The sequence below is a fragment of the Erpetoichthys calabaricus genome, chromosome 18, assembly GCF_900747795.2.
Source record: "Erpetoichthys calabaricus chromosome 18, fErpCal1.3, whole genome shotgun sequence".
Lineage (NCBI taxonomy): Eukaryota > Metazoa > Chordata > Cladistia > Polypteriformes > Polypteridae > Erpetoichthys > Erpetoichthys calabaricus.
This window is the reverse complement of record NC_041411.2, coordinates 68,172,417-68,193,156: the sequence shown is the minus strand read 5'-3', so window position 1 is coordinate 68,193,156 and position 20,740 is coordinate 68,172,417. Positions and strand designations below refer to the sequence as shown.

Sequence of the window (20,740 nt, the reverse complement as noted above, 5' to 3'; positions counted from 1 at the left end):
CGCAGATCTCAGAAGCTGTTTGGCTCATTTTGAAGGCACACCTTGCACTTCGCTCTCATTAAACATGTGAACTCTACATACTGTATGGTTAAGGTTAGGGTTGTTGGAGGGTTATCTGACTTGACGATGGTTGAGTAGGCCTGTCTTGTAGTACGACTGTCTCTCAGGTAGTAACTGTGAACCATGTGACATAAACATGCAATCCATTTGGCTATTCAGTGGAGCAGCTGAATCGTGGCGCTGTGGATGTCTGCAGCCAGACCCATCTTGATTTCTGTGATTGCTCCAAAAGGAAAGCCTGGCTGGGGTTTACTTTTCAATAAAGCTAGCGGGTCAATGAGCTTGGGGTTGAGAGTACAGCTGGGACAAGACTCAAGATTCAATTCTTTATTGTCATGTGTACAAGTACAGGTACCACATACAATTACTTGCATGCGCCTCTGCAGACAGAAAACAATGTAAATCTCTCTCTATATAAAATCCAATGTCTGTCTGTCTGTTCGCCTTTCACGACAGAACTACTTATCAGATTTAGATCGGGATTTTGTTTCTATAATTTGTTTGAACATTCCAGGTGATTTTGCGACTTCTCTCATCGTGCTAAGTATCATAGTTTGCTTGCAGGAGCCATTTATTCGAGACAGAGGCTGCGGGCCGAGCGGAGGGGGAAGCATGAAGTTAGGAGTGGGGAGCTGGGCGGGGCCCTCCTCACTCCCGTGCCAGCCTCGGAGCGTAACTTGTCTCCGCTTGGCAAGCAAATGAGAGAACTACTTAATGGATTTAGATCGGGTTTTTTTCTATAATTTGCATGAACATTCCAGTTGATTTTGCGACTTTTCTCATCATGCTAAGTGTGATAGTTCACTTGCAGGAGTGCATATATTCGCGCTAATCCGAGACAGAGGCTGCAGGCCAAGGAGAAAGGAAACGCGACGTCAGGAGTGGGGAACCGGGCAGAGCCCTCCTTACTCCAGTGTCAGCCTGCGTTCGAATCGGTCTACCTCTGGCCACATTTTGGAGTGTGCTTTGCCTCTGCTTAGCTAGCGGTACCTGTTTGTTTACTGATATTTAAAGTTTGTCCTGTTACACTACTACGCAGGTGGAGCTGTGGGGGACAGTTGGTTTCTATATATATATATATATATATATATATATATATATATTTTATATATATATATATAAAATCCAACTACTGTCTTTTCTGTTCGTTTTCATGAGAGAACTACTTAACGGATTTAGATTGGGTTTTTTTCTATAATTTGCTTGAACATTCCAGTTGATTTTGCGACTTCTCTCATCACGCTAAGTATCATAGTTCACTTGCGGTACCGATTTATTCGTGCAGATCTGAGAGAGATGCAGCGGGCCGAGGGAAGGGTGGCGGGGCCCTCCTCACTCACGTGCCAGCCTCGGGGCGTACCTTACATCTGCTTAGCTAGCGAATGAGGGAACTACTTAACCGATTTAGATCGGGTTTTTTTCTATAGTTAGCTTAAACATTCCCTTTGATTTTGTGACTTCTTTCATCTCATAAGAATCTTACTTTGCCTGCAGGAGTGATATATTTACGTTAATCCAAAAGAGACGCTGCGGGCCAGGGGGAGGGAGATGCGTGACATCAGGAGTGGGGAGCCGAGCGGGTCCCTCCTCACTGTCCTGGTTCACTAGTACGCAGGCAGAGCCGCGGGGGATAGCTATTATGGAATAAATACCAAAAGTGGCAGCCAATGCATATGCAAGATAGCAGTAGTAGTAGCAGTGGAGGTGACATGATTACTAATTATTTATGAGCCTAATTGCAGTTGGGTAAAAACCATTCCTGAATCTGGTGGTGCGTGTTTAGATGGACCTCAGACGCTTCCCAGATGGGAGAAGGATGAAAAGTGACAGGCCAGAATGGCTGGAGTCCCACCTGATACTGTTTACCTTCCTAAGGCAGCATGTGGAGTGGATGTCATGGATCACAGGGAGCTGAGTGCCTGTGATCTGCTGTGCTGTTTTCAGGTAAGAAGGCCGGAGTGGAGAAAGAGATGAAGGCCGAATGTTAGGGAGATGAACAGGTGTGTTTTTTAGCACTTGTGGCTAAGTAATTCGGATGGTAGGCAAGAAGGGAATTCACTCCTCTTGCCAGACAACAAATTAAGCTTGTGTAGTGAAGCACGGTTTGCTTTGTCTTTGCTTTATTTGATACTTTTGTGTTCTCCCTTTAATCATTCCTCCCTTATGCCTTTTTTGATACTAAAATCAATATTTTTGCTTAAGCTTGGTCATTTTTCTTTTTCTTCTTGTTAAAGGTATCTGCTTTCACAACTGTCAACCCATAGAGAGGTCGAATGTGTGTATGGTGACGATGGCACTGGACTTTAAACCTGAGTGACGGTAACTAAGATGATATCATCTCTGTGTCACCGTGTGTCCCTGAACAATCACACTACCAGTTACAGTGTAGGGCCATTAAGCTGCGGGCCAGTAATCCGCAAATTCACTTAAGCCGCGCAAAAAGCTTGGATCCCAATTTTTTGACACTATGGATCATACGGACCTAAACATGGTCTCTCAAACACTCGAGACAGGTGTTGACAGCTGTCATTTTGGCATTTCGAATGTCCGTGATTGACATGCTATGCACTATCGCGGATTAAATATTTAAATGCTGGCTTATAACTTCAAAGAGGTATTTATAGAAGATTAGTCTTTTACTTATCAATAAACAATAAAATAACTTACAATGAAATTTGAATATTAATCTGTTTTATCCACGCTGAGTGTCAGCGTTATATAGGCCGCCATTGTAACCGATTCACACCTTACAATGCTACAAAGTTAATCCGCGGTAAATCCGCAAAAAATCGACTCGTATTTAAAGTATTATTTTTTATTCGATAATCTGATAAAACTTGAAATTGTATAAATATGAGTCACAAACCCAACGTAAATCACTTCAGTTTCTGAATCTATAGCGAGCACATCATATTTGCTTTAAAAATTTTTACGCCATGAGTAATAAACGTAAACACGCTTCATATGATGTTCAGCAAAAGCTGGATGTCATCGAAATATGCATTTAATTTTATTTAACTTCTTTAACAGGTTTGACCACCCTAACCCACTCTCACTCTCACCTCGGAGTATTGCACCCTCCACACATCCTTCTGCTGATACCAGCATAGGAAAGACATCCCCACCCATAATTACAACAGCGCAAGTGAGCAGAGAGCTGAGGAGACTTCGTGCCAGCAAAGCAGCGGGTCCAGATGGAGTATCGCCACGACTGCTGAAGGTCTGTGCATCGGAGCTGGGGGGTCCTCTACAGTGCATCTTCAACCTGAGCCTGGAACAGGGGAGAGTCCCGAGGCTTTGGAAAACATCTTGCATCACCCCAGTCCCAAAGGTATCACGTCCTAGTGAGCTGAATGACTTTCGGCCTGTTGCTCTGACATCACATGTGATGAAGACCATGGAGAGGCTGCTGCTTCACCACCTTAGGCCACAGGTTCAACACGCCCTTGACCCTCTGCAGTTTGCATATCAGGAGAAGGTGGGAGCGGAGGATGCCATCATCTACATGCTACACCGATCCCTCTCTCACTTGGAGAGAGGCAGTGGTGCTGTAAGAATTATGTTTCTAGACTTCTCTAGCGCCTTCAACACAATCCAAACTCTGCTCCTTAGGGACAAGCTAACAGAGATGGGATTAGATTCATACCTAGTGGCATGGATCGTGGACTATCTTAAAGACAGACCTCAGTATGTGCGTCTTGGGAACTGCACGTCTGACATTGTGGTCAGCAACACAGGAGCGCCACAAGGGACTGTACTTTCTCCGGTCCTGTTCAGCCTATATACATCGGACTTCCAATACAACTCGGAGACCTGCCATGTGCAAAAGTTCGCTGATGACACTGCTATCGTGGGCTGCATCAGGAATAGGCTGGAGGAGGAGTATAGGGACCTAATCAATGACTTTGTTAAATGGTGCGACTCAAACCACCTACAACTGAACACCAGCAAAACCAAGGAGCTGGTGGTGGATTTTAGGAGGCCCAGACCCCTCATAGACCCAGTGATCATCAAAGGTGACTGTGTGCAGATGGTGCAGACCTATAAATACCTGGGAGTGCAGCTGGATGATAAATTAGACTGGACTGCCAATACTGATGCGCTGTGCAAGAAAGGACAGAGCCGGTTATACTACCTTAGAAGGCTGGCGTCCTTCAACATCTGCAATAAGATGCTGCAGATGTTCTATCAGACAGTTGTGGCGAGCGCCCTCTTCTACGCGGTGGTGTGCTGGGGAGGCAGCATTAAGAGGAAAGACGCCTCACGCCTGGACAAACTGGTGAGGAAGGCAGGCTCTATTGTTGGCATGGAGCTGGACAGTTTAACATCTGTGGCAGAGCGAAGGGCGCTCAGCAGGCTCCTATCAATTATGGAGAATCCACTGCATCCACTTAATAGTATCATCTCCAGACAGAAGAGCAGCTTCAGCGACAGACTGCTGTCACTGTCCTGCTCCACTGACAGATTGAGGAGATCGTTCCTCCCCCAAACTATGCGACTCTTTAATTCCACCCGGGGGGGTAAACGTTAATATTTAACATTATACAAAGTTATTGTCTGTATTTTCACCTGTATTATTATCATTCTTTAATTTAATATTGTTTATTGTATCAGTATGCTGCTGCTGAAGAATGTGAATTTCCCATTGGGATTAATAAAGTATCTATCTATCTATCTATCTATCTATCTATCTATCTATCTATCTATCTATCTATCTATCTATCTATCTATCTATCTATCTATCTATCTATCTAGATTGTGAGACTACGGCGCTACACGTGAGAAAGGATTGTGATCAAAAAACATTTATTTTTTCATTATTTATTGTAATTTATGCATTATCAAAAAATATTTAAGCCGCGGACCACCTAAGCTGCGGTTAAGCAGTTTGGACCCCAGTCACCGTGGCTTAATGGCCCTACACTGTATATACTGTATGTACAAACCTGAACCCTGATCTCAGGCTAAAATAAATAAGCATAGGCTAAAAATTAAAGAATAATGATAAAAATAACGTAACATGTGAAATAACAGATTAATAGGTGAACAATTGGTGGTAAGAACTCATAAATTGATCCACTTGAACAACTGAGTTCAATTGCTTTGTAAAATGAAAATAAGAAAAAAAATGATGGCTCAGTTTTCCTGGAGAACAAAGGGTGTACTAAAGTGCTTCGTTAAGCTAGAGTTTGCCAGTAGAGGGCAGCATGGCAGAACAGAAACACAGCTAAAGGAATGGCCGTGTTTTCCTGACATTTTGTAGAGCATATGGTGACTGCTTAAACAGCTTAAGGCAACATCATCCAGCTGCATTCCTGGCTCCATCCTACCATGACACCATAAGGTCAGCTGCTTTCCTTTCTATTTGTTTGATTAATCATTACACTTGGCAATTTAATTAACACCATAATGAAGTATTTGGAATACTGCTTGACTTGATCAAAACATTTAAAAAGATCTTTACTTATCAAGTGAGATTGTCAGCGCAAGAGGAAGTGAGAAAGCCTGAGTGACAAGGAGAGTAATTGCTTGATAACACCATATAAATCCCCAAAATGGGGACATTAGGGAGCTGTAATATGATAACCTAACACTTTCTACTTCACCTTAGATTTGTAATTCAAAATATCAACAATAATCACTGTTCAATATATATATTGTAAGTGCCAAGGTGGAAAGACTGGCATCCCAACTGGTAAGGAGCGTGGTCCCTTACTTAGATCGGAGAGTCATAAGAGAAGGTTCTGGATGGAAAGGTGTCTTGAATGGATGGGTTCCTGGTATCCTTCCTGACCGGCAAAATATAATGGAAGGACAGAGAAAGACGGTCTCTTGGGGTCATATAATTCCCCACTATGCCATGTGGCAGCATCCCTCTGGTGGAGCTCCCATTTGTACACCTGCTAGGTGTCTTGGGAGTTGGAGACCTAATGGACAGGCCCTGTTGGGGTACTTGGGTGCTGCCAAAGAAAGCTGTGTTGAGAGGTCTGCTATACTAAAAGGAAGTTCCATTTGACCTGGAGGTGCTTCCTGGGTGTAATCATGTGACACTGGAAGTTACCTTCAGGTCTTGCATAAAAGAAGCCACTTGACCTCATTCAGGCGAGACAGGATTGGGAGAGGAGTAAGACAATGCTCACCTGAGAGGACTGGAAGAACAGGAAGTATGATATGTTATTGAAATGAAGAAGCCTGAAAAGCAGGGGTCCCCCACTCTGGTCCTGGAGGGCCACAGTGGCTGCAGGTTCTCATTCTAACCCTTTTATTATTAGTGACCTGTTTTTGCTGCTAATTAACTTCTTTTGAATTAATTTCAATTGAGTTGCTCTTGAAGACTCAAATCTCTTAATCGTTTATTTTTCCTTAATTAGCCGCCAAACAGTAATGAGATATAAAATGAACCAAAACATGACCAGCAAACTGTGTCCAACATACAATATCTGAAAATAAAGAAAGATGAAGGTCTCAGGAATGTTGATCTGCTCAGGTCCACAAAACATTTAAACAGTGCTCTTAGAAAAGAGAAAATCAGCTATTTCAGAAATGTATGCCTATTGCACAATGAGAGCAGTAACAAGCCATGGGATTAAATAAAAAGGTTTATTGAACAACTTGGTGCCTTATTAAGCAACTGCTTGGAGTGAAATTGGTTGGAGTTTCAGGCCCTGACTTAGGTGGTCTTCTGTTGGCTCCCTCACTTCACATTTCATTTCTGTTTGGGTGCCATTTAAGGAAAGAAATGAAGCAATTCAGAGGAATGATGAAGAAATTCAGGGGAACAAACCTTAAAAAACAAGTCACTTAAAATTCATTCAAAAGAAGTTAATTAGCAGCAAAAACAGAGCACTAATTAAGAAAAGGGTTAGAATGAAAACTTTCACCCACTGGGTTGGGGTAAAGGTACAGTCTCTAAATAAAAACCCATGAAACTGTGGTCTTCTGACTGTGTTGGGGGTTTGGGTCTCTCTCTCTCTCTTTTTATATATATATATATATATATATATATATATATATATATATATATATATATATATATATATATATATATATATACAGTGCATCTGGAAAGTATTCACAGCACATCACTTTCTCCACATTTTGTTATGTTACAGCCTTATTCCAAAATGGATTAAATTCATTTTTTTCCTCAGAATTCTACACACAACACCCCATAATGACAACGTGAAAAAAGTTTACTTGAGATTTTTGCAAATTTATTACAAATAAAAAAATTGGGAAAGCACATGTACATAAGTATTCACAGCCTTTGCCATGAAGCTCAAAATTGAGCTCAGGTGCATCCTGTTTCCCCTGATCATCCTTGAGATGTTTCTGCAGCTTCATTGGAGTCCACCTGTGGTCAATTCAGTTGACTGGACATGATTTGGAAAGGCACACACCTGTCTATATAAGGTCCCACAGTTGACAGTTTATGTCAGAGCACAAACCAAGCATGAAGTCAAAGGAATTGTCTGTAGACCTCCGAAACAGGATTGTCTCGAGGCACAAATCTGGGGAAGATTACAGAAAAATTTCTGCTGCTTTGAAGGTCCCAATGAGCACAGTGGCCTCCATCTTCCGTAAGTGGAAGAAGTTCGAAACCACCAGGACTCTTCATACAGCTGGCCGGCCATCTAAACTGAGCGATCAAGGGAGAAGGGCCTTAGTCAGGGAGGTGACCAAGAACCCGATGGTCACTCTGTCAGAGCTCCAGAGGTCCTCTGTGGAGAGAGGAGAACCTTCCAGAAGGACAACCATCTCTGCAGCAATCCACCAATCAGGCCTGTATGGTAGAGTGGCCAGACGGAAGCCACTCCTTAGTAAAAGGCACATGGCAGCCAGCCTGGAGTTTGCCAAAAGGCACCTGAAGGACTCTCAGACCATGAGAAAGAAAATACTCTGGTCTGATGAGACAAAGATTGAACTCTTTGGTGTGAATGCCAGGCGTCACGTTTGGAGGAAACCAGGCACCGCTCATCACCAGGCTAATACCATCCCTACAGTGAAGCATGGTGGTGGCAGCATCATGCTGTGGGGATGTTTTTCAGCAGCAGGGACTGGGAGACTAGTCAGGATAAAGGGAAAGATGACTGCAGAGACATCCTGGATGAAAACCTGCTCCAGAACACTCTTGACCTCAGACTGGGGCGATGGTTCATCTTTCAGCAGGACAACGACCCTAAGCACACAGCCAAGATATCAAAGGAGTGGCTTCAGGACAACTCTGTGAATGTCCTTGAGTGGCCCAGCCAGAGCCCAGACTTGAATCCGATTGAACATCTCTGGAGAGATCTTAAAATGGCTGTGCACCGACGCTTCCCATCCAACCTGATGGAGCTTGAGAGGTGCTGCAAAGAGGAATGGGCGAAACTGGCCAAGGATAGGTGTGCCAAGCTTGTGGCATCATATTCAACAAGACTTGAGGCTGTAATTGCTGCCAAAGGTGCATCGACAAAGTATTGAGCAAAGGCAGTGAATACTTATGGACATGGGATTTCTCAGCTTTTTTATTTTTAATAAATTTGCAAAAACCTCAAGTACATTTTTTTCACGTTGTCATTATGGGGTGTTGTGTGTAGAATTCTGAGGAAAAAAAATGAATTTAATCCATTTTGGAATAAGGCTGTAACATAACAAAATGTGGAAAAAGTGACGCGCTGTGAATACTTTCCGGATGCACTGTATGTATATATATATATATATATATATATATATATATATATATATATATATATATATTGTATATACAGTATATGCTCCAGCTGAAACAAAGTTGAGGATGCTAGAAGGCAGTAGATGGTATAAGAGGCATGTTTGGTGTTTTTTTCTTTGGAACTGACACTCCATGTTCCAGTACATTTCCCATTCAGATGATGAGATCATACTCTTCTTCAGTAATAGAAGTATGTATTCAGAAAGTATTCAGACCCTGTCACTTTTTACACACTTTTTTAAATTGCATCTGAATGAGATGCACCTGAGCCAGAGTTCACGTGTCACAGCAAAGGGTCTGAATACTTGTGTCAATGTGATTTTTCACTTAGTTTTATTTTTTTTTATAATGCATTTGCAAATAGTTCTCAAATCCTGTTTTTGCTTTGTCATTCTGCAATATTGTTTGGTGAGTGAAAAAATTACCATAATTTAAATGATTTAGCATAAGGCTGCAACTTAACAAAATGTGAAAAAGCGAAGGGTTCTGAATACTTTCTGAAGGCACTATAATAAGTACATAAGAAGTTATTATTCAATGATAAAATGTTTTGACAAGTTTTGAAAATCTATCTAGATATTTTGGTACCTATCTATTTTTACAAAACATTGGGTATAAGAAAGACTATTCTATTATTATCTTGACTGGTGCAAAGTAATGTACAGTATATTACACACATACAGTATATATAATGCAAATTGTCATAGCCTTCATTAGCTAAAGCTCTCCCAGTTCAGTTTTGCCATAGTGAACTGAGCACCCTGACAGACCCCATGGGGAGAACATGCAAACACAATGCATAGGGGAGTCTGGGTCACAAACTCTCATTTCCTTACTGCAAGGCAGCAGTGCTATTACTGCATCACCATGCTGCCCCATACTGATTATAAGTTTAAAAAAAAAACCATACAATTAATATTTAGAATTTTTAGCAATAAATCAGGAAAATGACAAAGACAAGGGACAACAATATCCCAGCTCACATTGCACAGCATATAAAAACCGTTCTGAAAACTACATAGATACAAAGAAATGCCACATTGACCTTATTGTCCATAGCAGGCACTGTGTGACTATCACCTGCTGCCCATTGTGAAAAGCTACTAATAGAAGACGACTTCCAGTAGCACCCCATGGAGCACCATGCTGATGCTGTTTGCTTATGTGTCTATCTAGCTGCCCATCCATCCATTTCCCTAATCTGCTTATCCAGGGGAAGGTTGTGGGGAAACAGGAGCCTATTCCAGCAAACATAGGATGTTAGGCAGGAATAATCCTAGAGAATGTGCCAGTCCATTACGGGGCATCTATCTATCTATCTATCTATCTATCTATCTATCTATCTATCTATCTATCTATCTATCTATCTATCTATCTATCTATCTATCTATCTATATTTGTGATGCACCATCTGTTGGAATGAAAATACATTGCATTTTATTACTACATGCACTACAAAATACATTCCAATAGATGACACACTGCAGATGTTGACACTGAATATGCTGAGGTGTCAGTTGATTACTTAGATGTCAAGCCATCTAGGGAGGGTAGCACAACTATTAAAACAATTAACTAGGTGCATTGGCAATCCTAAATTGTCCTTAGTGTGTGCTTGGTGTGTGGGAGTGTGTGTGTGTGCCCTAAAGTGGACTGGCACCCTGCCCAAGATTTGCTCCTGCCATTTGCCCTGTGCTGGCTGGGATAGCGGGTAGGAAAATGACTGACTGACTGACTGACTGACTATTTCACTGTAAGACAGTATTCCTATTTTGTGGGGGATGTCATAAGCATGACAAATAGCCACAGAAATGTTTAGGGCAGCCACTTGTATATTATTCCTGGTTGCACAATGGATATTATCAATGTACAGATGTGTACAGACTGGAGTCCACAACAGAACTGACTTGATAGCACAAATATGGCGGCTTTAAGGGAGAGCAGAGGAAGTGACGTCATCAGTTGGACTGGAACCAGAAGTGGTGTCATTGGGTTTGGGCCAGAAGTGACGTTATCAGTGTTTTTCAGTTTTTTTTCTTTACACTTGACCTTATCATCATTTTTAATACGCAAAAAAATCTATATTTAATGACTATACGTCTCTTAATTATATATTTTTCGTATGTAAATATGCATTATTTATTGCTGTATATTTGTTTATTATTATTATTCTTTAATTTTAATTTGCTTTTAAGTGTTTCTTTGACAGCTTGTTAAGTATTAAGAGGTAAATCCTTTATATGAAAACATGCCAAAGAAATAAATGCTGTTGTTATCTATCATTCTATCACTGGGTTCTTAACCTCTATGGATTGGAAGATTAAACAACTTTTTTGTTCTGTTTAATCTTTATTAGATTATTCTGGGATGAATGCTATATAAGAAAACATTAAATTGAAAGTAAACTTGGCACCCCAACATGTCACTTTAAATTAAATTCCATATCAGACTTCTGAACATTTGATCTAATATACTTACTTGTTACATTAGTATGTGTGCTTAAGAATGTACTGTATATGATTGTTTTAAGGAGATGTACTCTTACTATATATTATTTATAAGTCAGTACAAGTAGTCTGAACTTTTACTCAATGAAGCATGCTTCATAAGAATAAAATATCTATCTATCTATCTATCTATCATATAGTGCCTTTCATATCTATCTATCTATCTATCTCATGTATTTAATGGTAATCATTAAGCTGCTAAATAATGAATGCATGGAATCTGTAGCAGTGCCAACCTACAGGGAAGACTTTTACTTATGTACTATGAGTGGGCACATTCATCATATCATATTACAGTATATCATATCATATCATATCATATCATATCATATCATATCAATTTTCTGATGTGCAAGAAATTAATTTGCCTAGTTTAATAAAAGCCCGAGCTGCTGTTCAGGGCAGGTTCTTGACTCATGTAGTATTAGTTGACACACTTACCCTGTTTTCCTACATGCATTTAAAGCTTTTTATCTACTCTAGATCTGGTCTTTAGGAGGTCACCTTTTGATGCTTTTAAGGGGGAACGCTGCTTAGTTTAAAAATGCAGTGTTTGCCATAATAATGAACAAGCATTCTAATCTTAAAGAAGAGGTAATGGTGGAATTCTGAAACTACTCACCCTTACCCCAGCCATCTTGTTGAATAAGCTGCAGTTATTGCTGTCTTTATGAAACCCTAGCCCTGAGTGTTACTTACTCCGCCTTTTCTCAACACATCTGCAGAGGCAGCTTTTTGAAATGATTTTTTAATATTATTTCTCCGTCATTCTCTGCAGTGGTGTGGTTGCTAAGCAGCCCTTAAGAATCAGTCATAAACTGAGCCATTTCAGTCTTCACTTATTTCATACATCTTTCTCTTCCAGTTTGGTCATCTGGTCGTAAACTCACTATTACCTTCAACAAGTGGAATGCCCTGCCCTAAGACCCCCAAGCTATGATGATGAAATATAAATCAGCATGAGCTTTGTTATCATGTCGGCCACGACTGAAATGTAAACTAGTAACAGTGCCATCATCTGTAAATTTAAATTAGTCTTCCTTACCTCCTCAAGTTCAGTTCAGCCCCAGCCAACGGCCACTTACCATTTTGTAAAGGTCAGAAACACTGATCTGCTCTGCATCCACCATTTCAAACTCTTTCCTGGGAACCAGGTCCAAGCCTAGGTGCCTGTTGGACAGAATAAAGATGGGAGTTCAGAGTTACAGGAGGAGCTTTAAATAACCTGTCACACCACTGCGTGCTTTTTGGCAGAAGGATATAAATTTATTTCTTCCACCTGTTTGCAGAGCTCACTGAGAGGTAGCATGTGGCTTTTGTTATGCGTATTATTTCTCTCGGCTGGCATTTAGCCATCTGAAGTTTCTCACTCCTTACAGTGGAGATTTTATTTTCTGTAAAAGTCAATTACCATGTCAGTGCTTTACTGAACGGAAGATATTTTGCTTAAGGCTTTGTAAATTTTAATGTTTTTGCATCTCATCACTCACAAACACATAATTATAATGCATTTTGAAATGAATCCCAGTCTGTTCAAGGCCTGAGTAGAGTCTCCCATTCTCAAATGGTTTTCTCCAGGTACTTTGATTGAGGCTGACTGCCATCTCTAAATTCACCCAGTGTGGGTTGGTGTGCCCTGTAATCGATTGGCACCCCATCCAGGATTGGCTTCTGCCTTAAATCTGGTGTGGATGGGCTGGGTTGGCCACAGTTCAACAATTAATCAATAGAAAGCTATTGCTGGGCTCAATTTATGTTACTTAGTCTCAAACTATTTTGTGTTCAGTTGTTTTAAACAAATCTGTATCTTCATGCATATTCATTATATAATTAGTGATTTGTAAAGTTTACATTTGCATCTACATGTGAACTTTTCACAGCGCACTCAGTGAAGAGCACTATAAAAAAATAAACAGAATCGAATAAACTACAGCCAGCCGCCTGGGGTCCTGTACAAGAAAAAACAAAATGAACAAATCAAAACAAATATGTTTTCTTTAATTATTTGTTTTCATTAGTTTGAGATTAAAATTCATGTCGAAAAAATATATATGGGATGTGCAGAGCTGTAGTAACTACAGGGGGATAAAACTGATGAGCCACAGCAAGAAGTTATAGGAAAGAGTAATGGAAGCTCAGTTAAGAAGAGTGGTGATGATTAGTGAGCAGCAGGATGGTTTCATGCCAGGAAAGGGCACTAGAGATGTGATGTTTGCTCTAAGGGTGTTAATGGAGAAGTATAGAGAAGGCCAGAAGGAGTTGCATTGCTTCTTTGTGAACCTGGAGAAAGCATATGACAGGGTGACTCAAGAGGAGTTGTGGTATTGTATGAGGAAGTCGGGAGTGGCAGAGAAGTACGTAAGAGTTGTACAGGATATGTATGAGGGAAGTGTGACAGTGGTGAGGATGAATTCAACAAGGAGGTGGGATTGCATCAGGGATCGGCGCTGAGCCCCTTCTTATTTGCAATGGTGAAGGACAGGTTGACAGATGAGATTAGACAGGAGTCCCCGTGGACTATGATGTTTGCTGATGGCATTGTGATCTGTAGCGATAGTAGGAAGCAGGTTGAGGAGACCCTGGAGAGGTGGAGTTATGCTCTAGAGAGGAGAGTAATGAAGGTCAGTAGGAACAAGACAGAATACATGAGTGTCAATGAGAGGGAGGCCAGTGGAATGGTGAGGATGCAGGGAGTAGAGTTGGCAAAGGTGGATGAGTTTAAATACTTGGGATCAACAGTACAGAGTAATGGGGATTGTGGAAGAGAAGTGAAAAATAGAGTGCAGGCAGGGTGGAATGGGTGGAGAAGAGTGTCAGGAGTAATTTGTGACAGACGGGTACCAGAAGATTGACAGGGAAGGTCGTACAGGACGGTAGTGAGACCAGCTATGTTATATGGGTTGGAGACGGTGGCACTGACCAGAAAGCTGGAGACGGAGCTGGAGGTGGCAGAGTTAAAGATGCTAAGATTTGCACTGGGTGTGACGAGGATGGACAGAAAATAAGGAAATAGAAATGAGGACATTAGAGGGTCAGCTCAAGTTGGACGGTTGGGATACAAAGTCAGAGATGCGAAATTGTGTTGGTTTGGACATGTGCAGAGGAGAGATGCTGGGCATATTGGGAGAAGGGTGCAAAGGATAGCGCTGCTAGGCAAGAGGAAAAGAGGAAGGCCTAAGGTAAGGTTTATGGATTTGGTGAGATAGGACATGAAGGTGATAGGTGTGACAGAACAGGATATGGAGGACAGGAAGATATGGAAGAAGATGATCCGCTGTGGAGACCCCTAATGGGAGCAGCCAAAGGAAGAAGAAGAAGAAGAAGAAGTTTGAGATTAAAATTTAAATATGTTCCTGCTCTCCATCCATAATTAAATCTGCCTAGTCTACAAGGCAGGGCAAATCCCAGGCAGAAATCAATCCTGGATGGGACAGCAGGATTTTAAACATGTCCCATAAAAAATACATCTTTTCATCTAATAAGAATTCTACCACATTTAATTCAGCAAATTACTGAAACTGAAATTTCCAGTTTGGAAATTTCTCCAAAAAAACAAAGTTGTAAGAGCTATTTGTTAACATGTGGACCCAATGACCACTCACTGGGGGTCCCAGGAGCATAAGGGCTCACAATGTTTCTGATGCCTATGTAGGTTTCTGTTTTGCTATCAAAACAGGAGTCCCAGTGCACTGCTTTGCCCGGGTGCCTATGATGCTGGTAACACTGCCCTGAAGTATTTTCTTAGTTATGTTAAAATGTTTGCCTATATATTAATGCATAGTCTATGGGAGATCCTATAATATCCCCCACAAGTTAATAATTATTTTTTGTCCTTCTGACTTGCAGGTGGTAAGGCATGGAGGGCTAACAGTTTCAAACCGTGCCGTATTGAACGTTGTGGGCTGCAGAGGGCGCACCACCACCCAAACCCGACACAGACAGACGCATGACACAAGTTCAAGACACACACAGTTTTTCATTTATTTATTTTTCTTTTTTCCCACGTTTCCCAGAAGCACAACAGAGTTCCCAAGCACAGCACAACACAACACAAATTTCTTCTTCTTCTCTTTCTCTTCCTCCACTCTTCCTGGAAAGCTTCGTCTTCTCCCACCCAACTCCGTCTCCCAGAGTAGTGGCTGCTGGCATCTTTTATAAGGCACCCAGGAGGGGTTCCAGGTGCTTGATGACCTAGTTCTTGCAGCACTTCCGGGTGTGGCCGAAGTGCTCCAAGTAAGGGCTCAGCAGCTGATGCAGCACCCCCTGGCGGAGCCCACATATTGCAAGTGCAAGAGGTGAATAAAAACCTGCCCACGGAAGTCATTTCGGGGAACCAAGCAGCAGTTGCCGCAGTGAGGAGGTGGACGGTTGCGCCGGGGAAATCAAACTTCTTGCATGTGGATTTTTGTGGCTTCTTTGAGTCCACTGTGCCATTCAAGGAGGAGAGGTCTACTTTATTTGAAAAGCGGGATTTTCCCTGTTTAAGTTCTCCCGCGGATAAGTCATGCTTGATTTTACCATATAATTTCTGGTCTTTCTATACACCGGTAATACGCTACCGTGGCTGTTCGTTTGTCTGTCCAGGATTTTAAATCACCTGTAGCTCGCAAACCGTTTCACCTATTGACCTGAAATTTGGAACACTTCTACTACGTGATGTCTACTACTCGCTTTCGGGGTGATGATTTTTATTATTCTTTTTATTTTATTTTATTGTAGAATCAACTCTCGGCAGAGCGCAACAAGGCGGCTGTGTGGCGCATGCGTACGCGCATCATTCTCATTCCTTAGCACCTTCACCGTCACTTCCCCTACCTCTTCATATCTTAAATCATTCCTGAGGCAGATTGAACACTTAAGTGCCAGCTTAAGTGAAAAATTAAGAAAAAGTACTAATTAATTGCAACACAATAACTAACTTAATTAGTTTTAACGCGAAAAGATGACGACGAAAGAAGAGAAGCAGCGGGCCGCTAGGGTGGAGTAAAAGAAGAGCTGCTCAGGAAGCAGTAAGCGCATCAACCTCTGAGCAAATGAATGGTAAATGTACAGAGAAAGAGGATGTAAACTAGGGATGCTCAAGTCAAGTGTTTTCACTGCATGTTATCATGCAGTATGCCGTTACTGCTATTTCATAATGTCGGTCGTATAAGTTGAATGCGGAAAACTCACGCCATTGGTCCAAGAGATTGATATCCTAACACCCACCTGAGAGAGTAACCACGGAGCACACAACCTTTTTTTTTTGTATTGTGCCTACGTGACCACACGGTAATACACAAACTATTTCCAAAACGACGTTTGTACTGATTTGTGTTTTTTGTATCTCACTCCCTCATACACCTGTATCGTAAGAGCATCCTTTATCTACGATGGAGCATTTGATCAGAAGAAAATATGAAGCTAGTTTTAAATTAAACATTGTTGAAGTAGTGAAAGAAATTGATAACTGTGCTGCTGCAACAAAATTCGATGTGTCTGAGAAACTGGTGCAAGATTGGAGGAAGTAAGAAGAAGATGTAAAATAAAAAAATTAAGTGTCGTATTTTTGAAGGAGCATATAAGTTGGGGTCTGAGTTTATGATCGATTTTTTGGGTTTCAAGACCCACTTTATGCGTGAGTATATACAGTAATTCATTTACCTTTAAACTAAAGTATGTAGCAACACTAACACTTCCTCTCTTGTAGAAAACATCTGTAGCCATTCACACATTGAGCGAATCGGCTTGACCTAATCTCACATTCAAAGACTACACTAGAAGTATCAGATGTATCCTAAATAAAAAGCTTGTCCATCACAAGCCAGACTCACTTAGAAAAAAGCCATTTTAGAGTCATCCATATTTGGGGAGTGTGAAGAAAAAGAGAGAGAAAGAGAGGAGAAGAACTGGGAAGAGGGACAATGTGGTGTAGTGGGTCCGCAAACCCGCGAAAGAATAGCCATTTTTTTATATAATCCATTGGCTGTGTCGGGCACTGTGGGGAGCTGGTGAGGTATTCGGGGTGAGTCGCATCTGTACATGAGGGTGTGATCTTTCTCAATTGCTTCATCTGCTTCCTGTGGTGTGTGATTGAGACGCTGTGCCCATGGAGCCATACAAGTACGGGTCAGCACAGGAACGGAAAAAAAAGAACAGAGAGAGAGAGAAAGGCACGTAGAGTGGGAGTGTGGCATTGGAGCAAAGAGAGAGAGAGAAAGAGAGGCAGCGCGGTGAGTGGTCCCACGACAGAGTGAGTGATTGGCGCTCTACGGATGGATCGTACCCACTGATAGTGCTGAGAAGTGGGTGCGATCAAGATGGCGTCCTCTCCAGAAATCCAAGGAACGACTACGTGAGCGAGAAGGAGGACAAGAGGACAACTGACCTTGAGCAGTCTGGCAGACAGAGGCAACCAAGACAGGGGTCGGGATTGAGAGGACCACAGCTGCTGAAGTCTCCCGAGCTGAACGAACAATGGGTGAGCTGGTGAAGACTTGGGAAGAGGTGGGCTCTGTTCATTTGACCCAGTGACTTGTGGTCTTAATTCTTGTTTTTAGCCTTGTTTTAATCACTTGGATTTTCGCTGTTTTTATGGATTATTTATTTATGGAACTATGGAGCGCTGCACTTTCTTTTTGGACACAAACTGTTTTGATTTTTATTGTTTAATAAAAGCACTTTTGCACTTTGCATAATCCCATTGCTTGGAGTGTTTTGTCCCCATCTGTCAGCTCATCTGGTTACGTTATCGATGGTGGCAGATTCAAAAGGCTCCCAAAACTAGAAGAGGGTGCACAGAGCCGGACCCGCACCATCACAGGGTAATGTACAAATCTTGTAGACAGTGGTCGGCAATGGGAGTCTCAGTCCGGACTCTGGAGATGTCAGGCATTGTCGTGCTGGGCAAAAGACTCCAGCAGCCTAAAACGAGGGAGGCCGAAGTGGAGATGGATGAATAAAGTAAAAGAAGATCTGAAGTTAAAAGGGTTTTGACTGGGGTGGAGGTGCAGGACCCACCTGTATAGAGAAGACTGATCAGGCACATCAACCCCACATAGAAGTAGGAAAAGATGCAAAGGAAGATGAATAAGAATATTGAACTAGGAAAATATTTTCACAGATGGTATCAAGGAGCTTGTGGAACAGCAGAAGAATAGAAACTACCTTAAAACATAATACTGAGTATGCTGTAAATTTTTCGTTTTAACAATAAATAGATAAATAACATTTTTAATTCATACTCAAACATCATATAGAGCCAGGCTGAAAGCCAGACAGGAAAGAGCCTGGATAGACAGCTCATTCGGATGGCCATATTCAGTAGTACCGGACCAGCTTACACACCCCAGTCAAACTAACTTGCGTGTAATCAGGATGTAAGGAAATATGACGTTAACTCACGCAAAAATGGTGAGAATTCCTAAACTCCATAGATAGTGGTCAGGTTTGGAATGAAACCCATAACCCTGGGCCTGTGAGGCTGCAATGCGACTAAGGTCTTATATCTAGTACTGCCCACAGGTGGCTTTATAATGGAATCACTCTTTGCATTTATATAGTGCTTTTCTCACTACTCAAAGTGCTCAGCAATTGCAGTTTAAGCGCCTTGCTCAAGGGCCCAACAGAGCAGAATCCCTATTGGCATTTACAGGATTCGAATCGGCAACCTTCCGATTGCCAGTGCAGATCCCTAGTCTCAGAGCAACCATTCTGCCTGCTGCTTAGGAATAAACAGGTTTATCACTGTTTTAGCTAATAAAGCTAACAGGCTAATAAAGCTAGTGAATATGGATAAGTGAATTATCATCATCATTATTAGCATATCGGCCATTTTCCGATTTCCAGGTGAGACCCAATCTTTTTATGCTATCAATTCCTAACACTGCACGCCTTCTTCGACCTCCCTCTGGACCATATCCCGTCAGCTTCCACCTTGGTGCATCACTTCACCGACTCATCCTCCACATTTCTCTCCATATGTCCAGACCTCCTTAGTCTGTTATTCCCAAGCACAACCAGTGGCGTAGCTAGGTGCGGTCCGCCCCGGGCGGCACATTTTTGGGGGCGGCATTATTGGCCAAAATGCTCAGAACACTTCACGTGTAAGCAGCAGTGTTTGGAAAAATATCACTCATGAATGAAAAAAAGTCAAATTCTCTGATTTTTATCCACAAATGCTTCACAAATCACGGCATCAGACATGGCAATTGAAATTTATGAGGCAATAACAAAAATAAACAGAAACATTACACCGATAATAATTTGTAGGAAGATAAACAACTAATTCAAGTAGTCAAGTAGTCAAGTCAAGTCAAGTCAAGTCAAGTAGAGCTTTATTGTCATCCTAACAATATACTTACAGTACACAGTGGGACGAAATATCGTCCTCCAGAGTCAAAAGGTACAGTACACAAGATATATATATATATATAATTAAAAAACATATACAGTATTAAGTAGTATTTTGAAATCCAGAGAGTGTGTGGAGTAAAGAGTCCAGTGTGGAGGAGGGCAGCATGGTGTTCAGGAGCCGGACTGCTTGGGGAAAGAAACTATTGCACAATCTCGCAGACCTGCTCCTGATGCTGCAGAGTCGTCTTCCAGATGGAAGAGGAGTAAACAATTGGTGGGAGGGGTGGTGGGGGTCAGCCATGATGCTAGTGGCTTTATGAAGGCAGCGTGAGGTGTAGATCTCCTGCAGACTGGGTAGAGAGCTGCCAATGATGCACTCAGCAGTCCGCACAATCCTCTGAAGGGCTTTGCGGTCGGAGGCATGGCAGTTTCCATACCAGACTGTAATACAGCTGGTCAGGACGCACTCTACGGTGCCTCTGTAGAAGGTGGTAAGTATGGGTTTAGGGAGGTGCACCTTCTTCAGTCGTCGCAGGAAGTAAAGACGCTGCTGGGCTCTTTTTGTAAGATAGTTGGTGTTTTTGGTCCAGGACAGGTCCTCTGTGATATGAACACCGAGGAACTTGGTGCTCTTCACTCTCTCTACTGTGACGCCATCAATGTTGAGTGGAAGATGGACAGCCTTTGTCTTCCTGAAGTCAACAATCAACTCTTTTGTCTTTTCAACATTAAGAGACAGAGTATTGTCTTTACACCAAAGTGCCAACCGTTCCACCTCTTCTCTGTACGCCGCATCATCGTCGTTCTCAATGAGTCCTACTACTGTAGTGTCATCGGTGAACTTGATAATGTGGTTTGTGTCAGAGTTGGAGGTGCAATCATGGGTCAACAGCGTGAAGAGTAGCGGGCTGAGCACACAACCCTGGGGGGCACCTGTGCTCAGTGTGATGGTGTTAGATCTTATATTCCCAATCTGTACTGTTTGAAGTCTTTCAGTGAGAAAGTCCAGAATCCAGTTGCAGGTGGAGGTGTTGAGTCCGAGCAGATCCAGCTTACTGATCAGCTGCCTGGGAATGATAGTATTGAATGCTGAGCTGAAATCAATGAACAGCATTCTTACATGTGC

At 42.0% G+C, this 20,740-nt stretch overlaps 1 protein-coding gene across 8 annotated transcripts in view; it reads right to left on the bottom strand.

Annotated features, from left to right (window-relative positions):
• The window catches only part of dock3 (dedicator of cytokinesis 3), a 970,442-nt gene that overhangs the window by 298,663 nt on the left and 651,039 nt on the right, over positions 1–20,740 (bottom strand). For all 8 annotated transcript variants that reach the window (XM_051921401.1, XM_051921404.1, XM_051921402.1 and 5 more), the window contains one exon: positions 12,366–12,450. In XM_051921401.1, the coding sequence (XP_051777361.1) occupies positions 12,366–12,450 (85 nt within the window). The remainder of the gene's footprint in view (positions 1–12,365; positions 12,451–20,740) is intronic.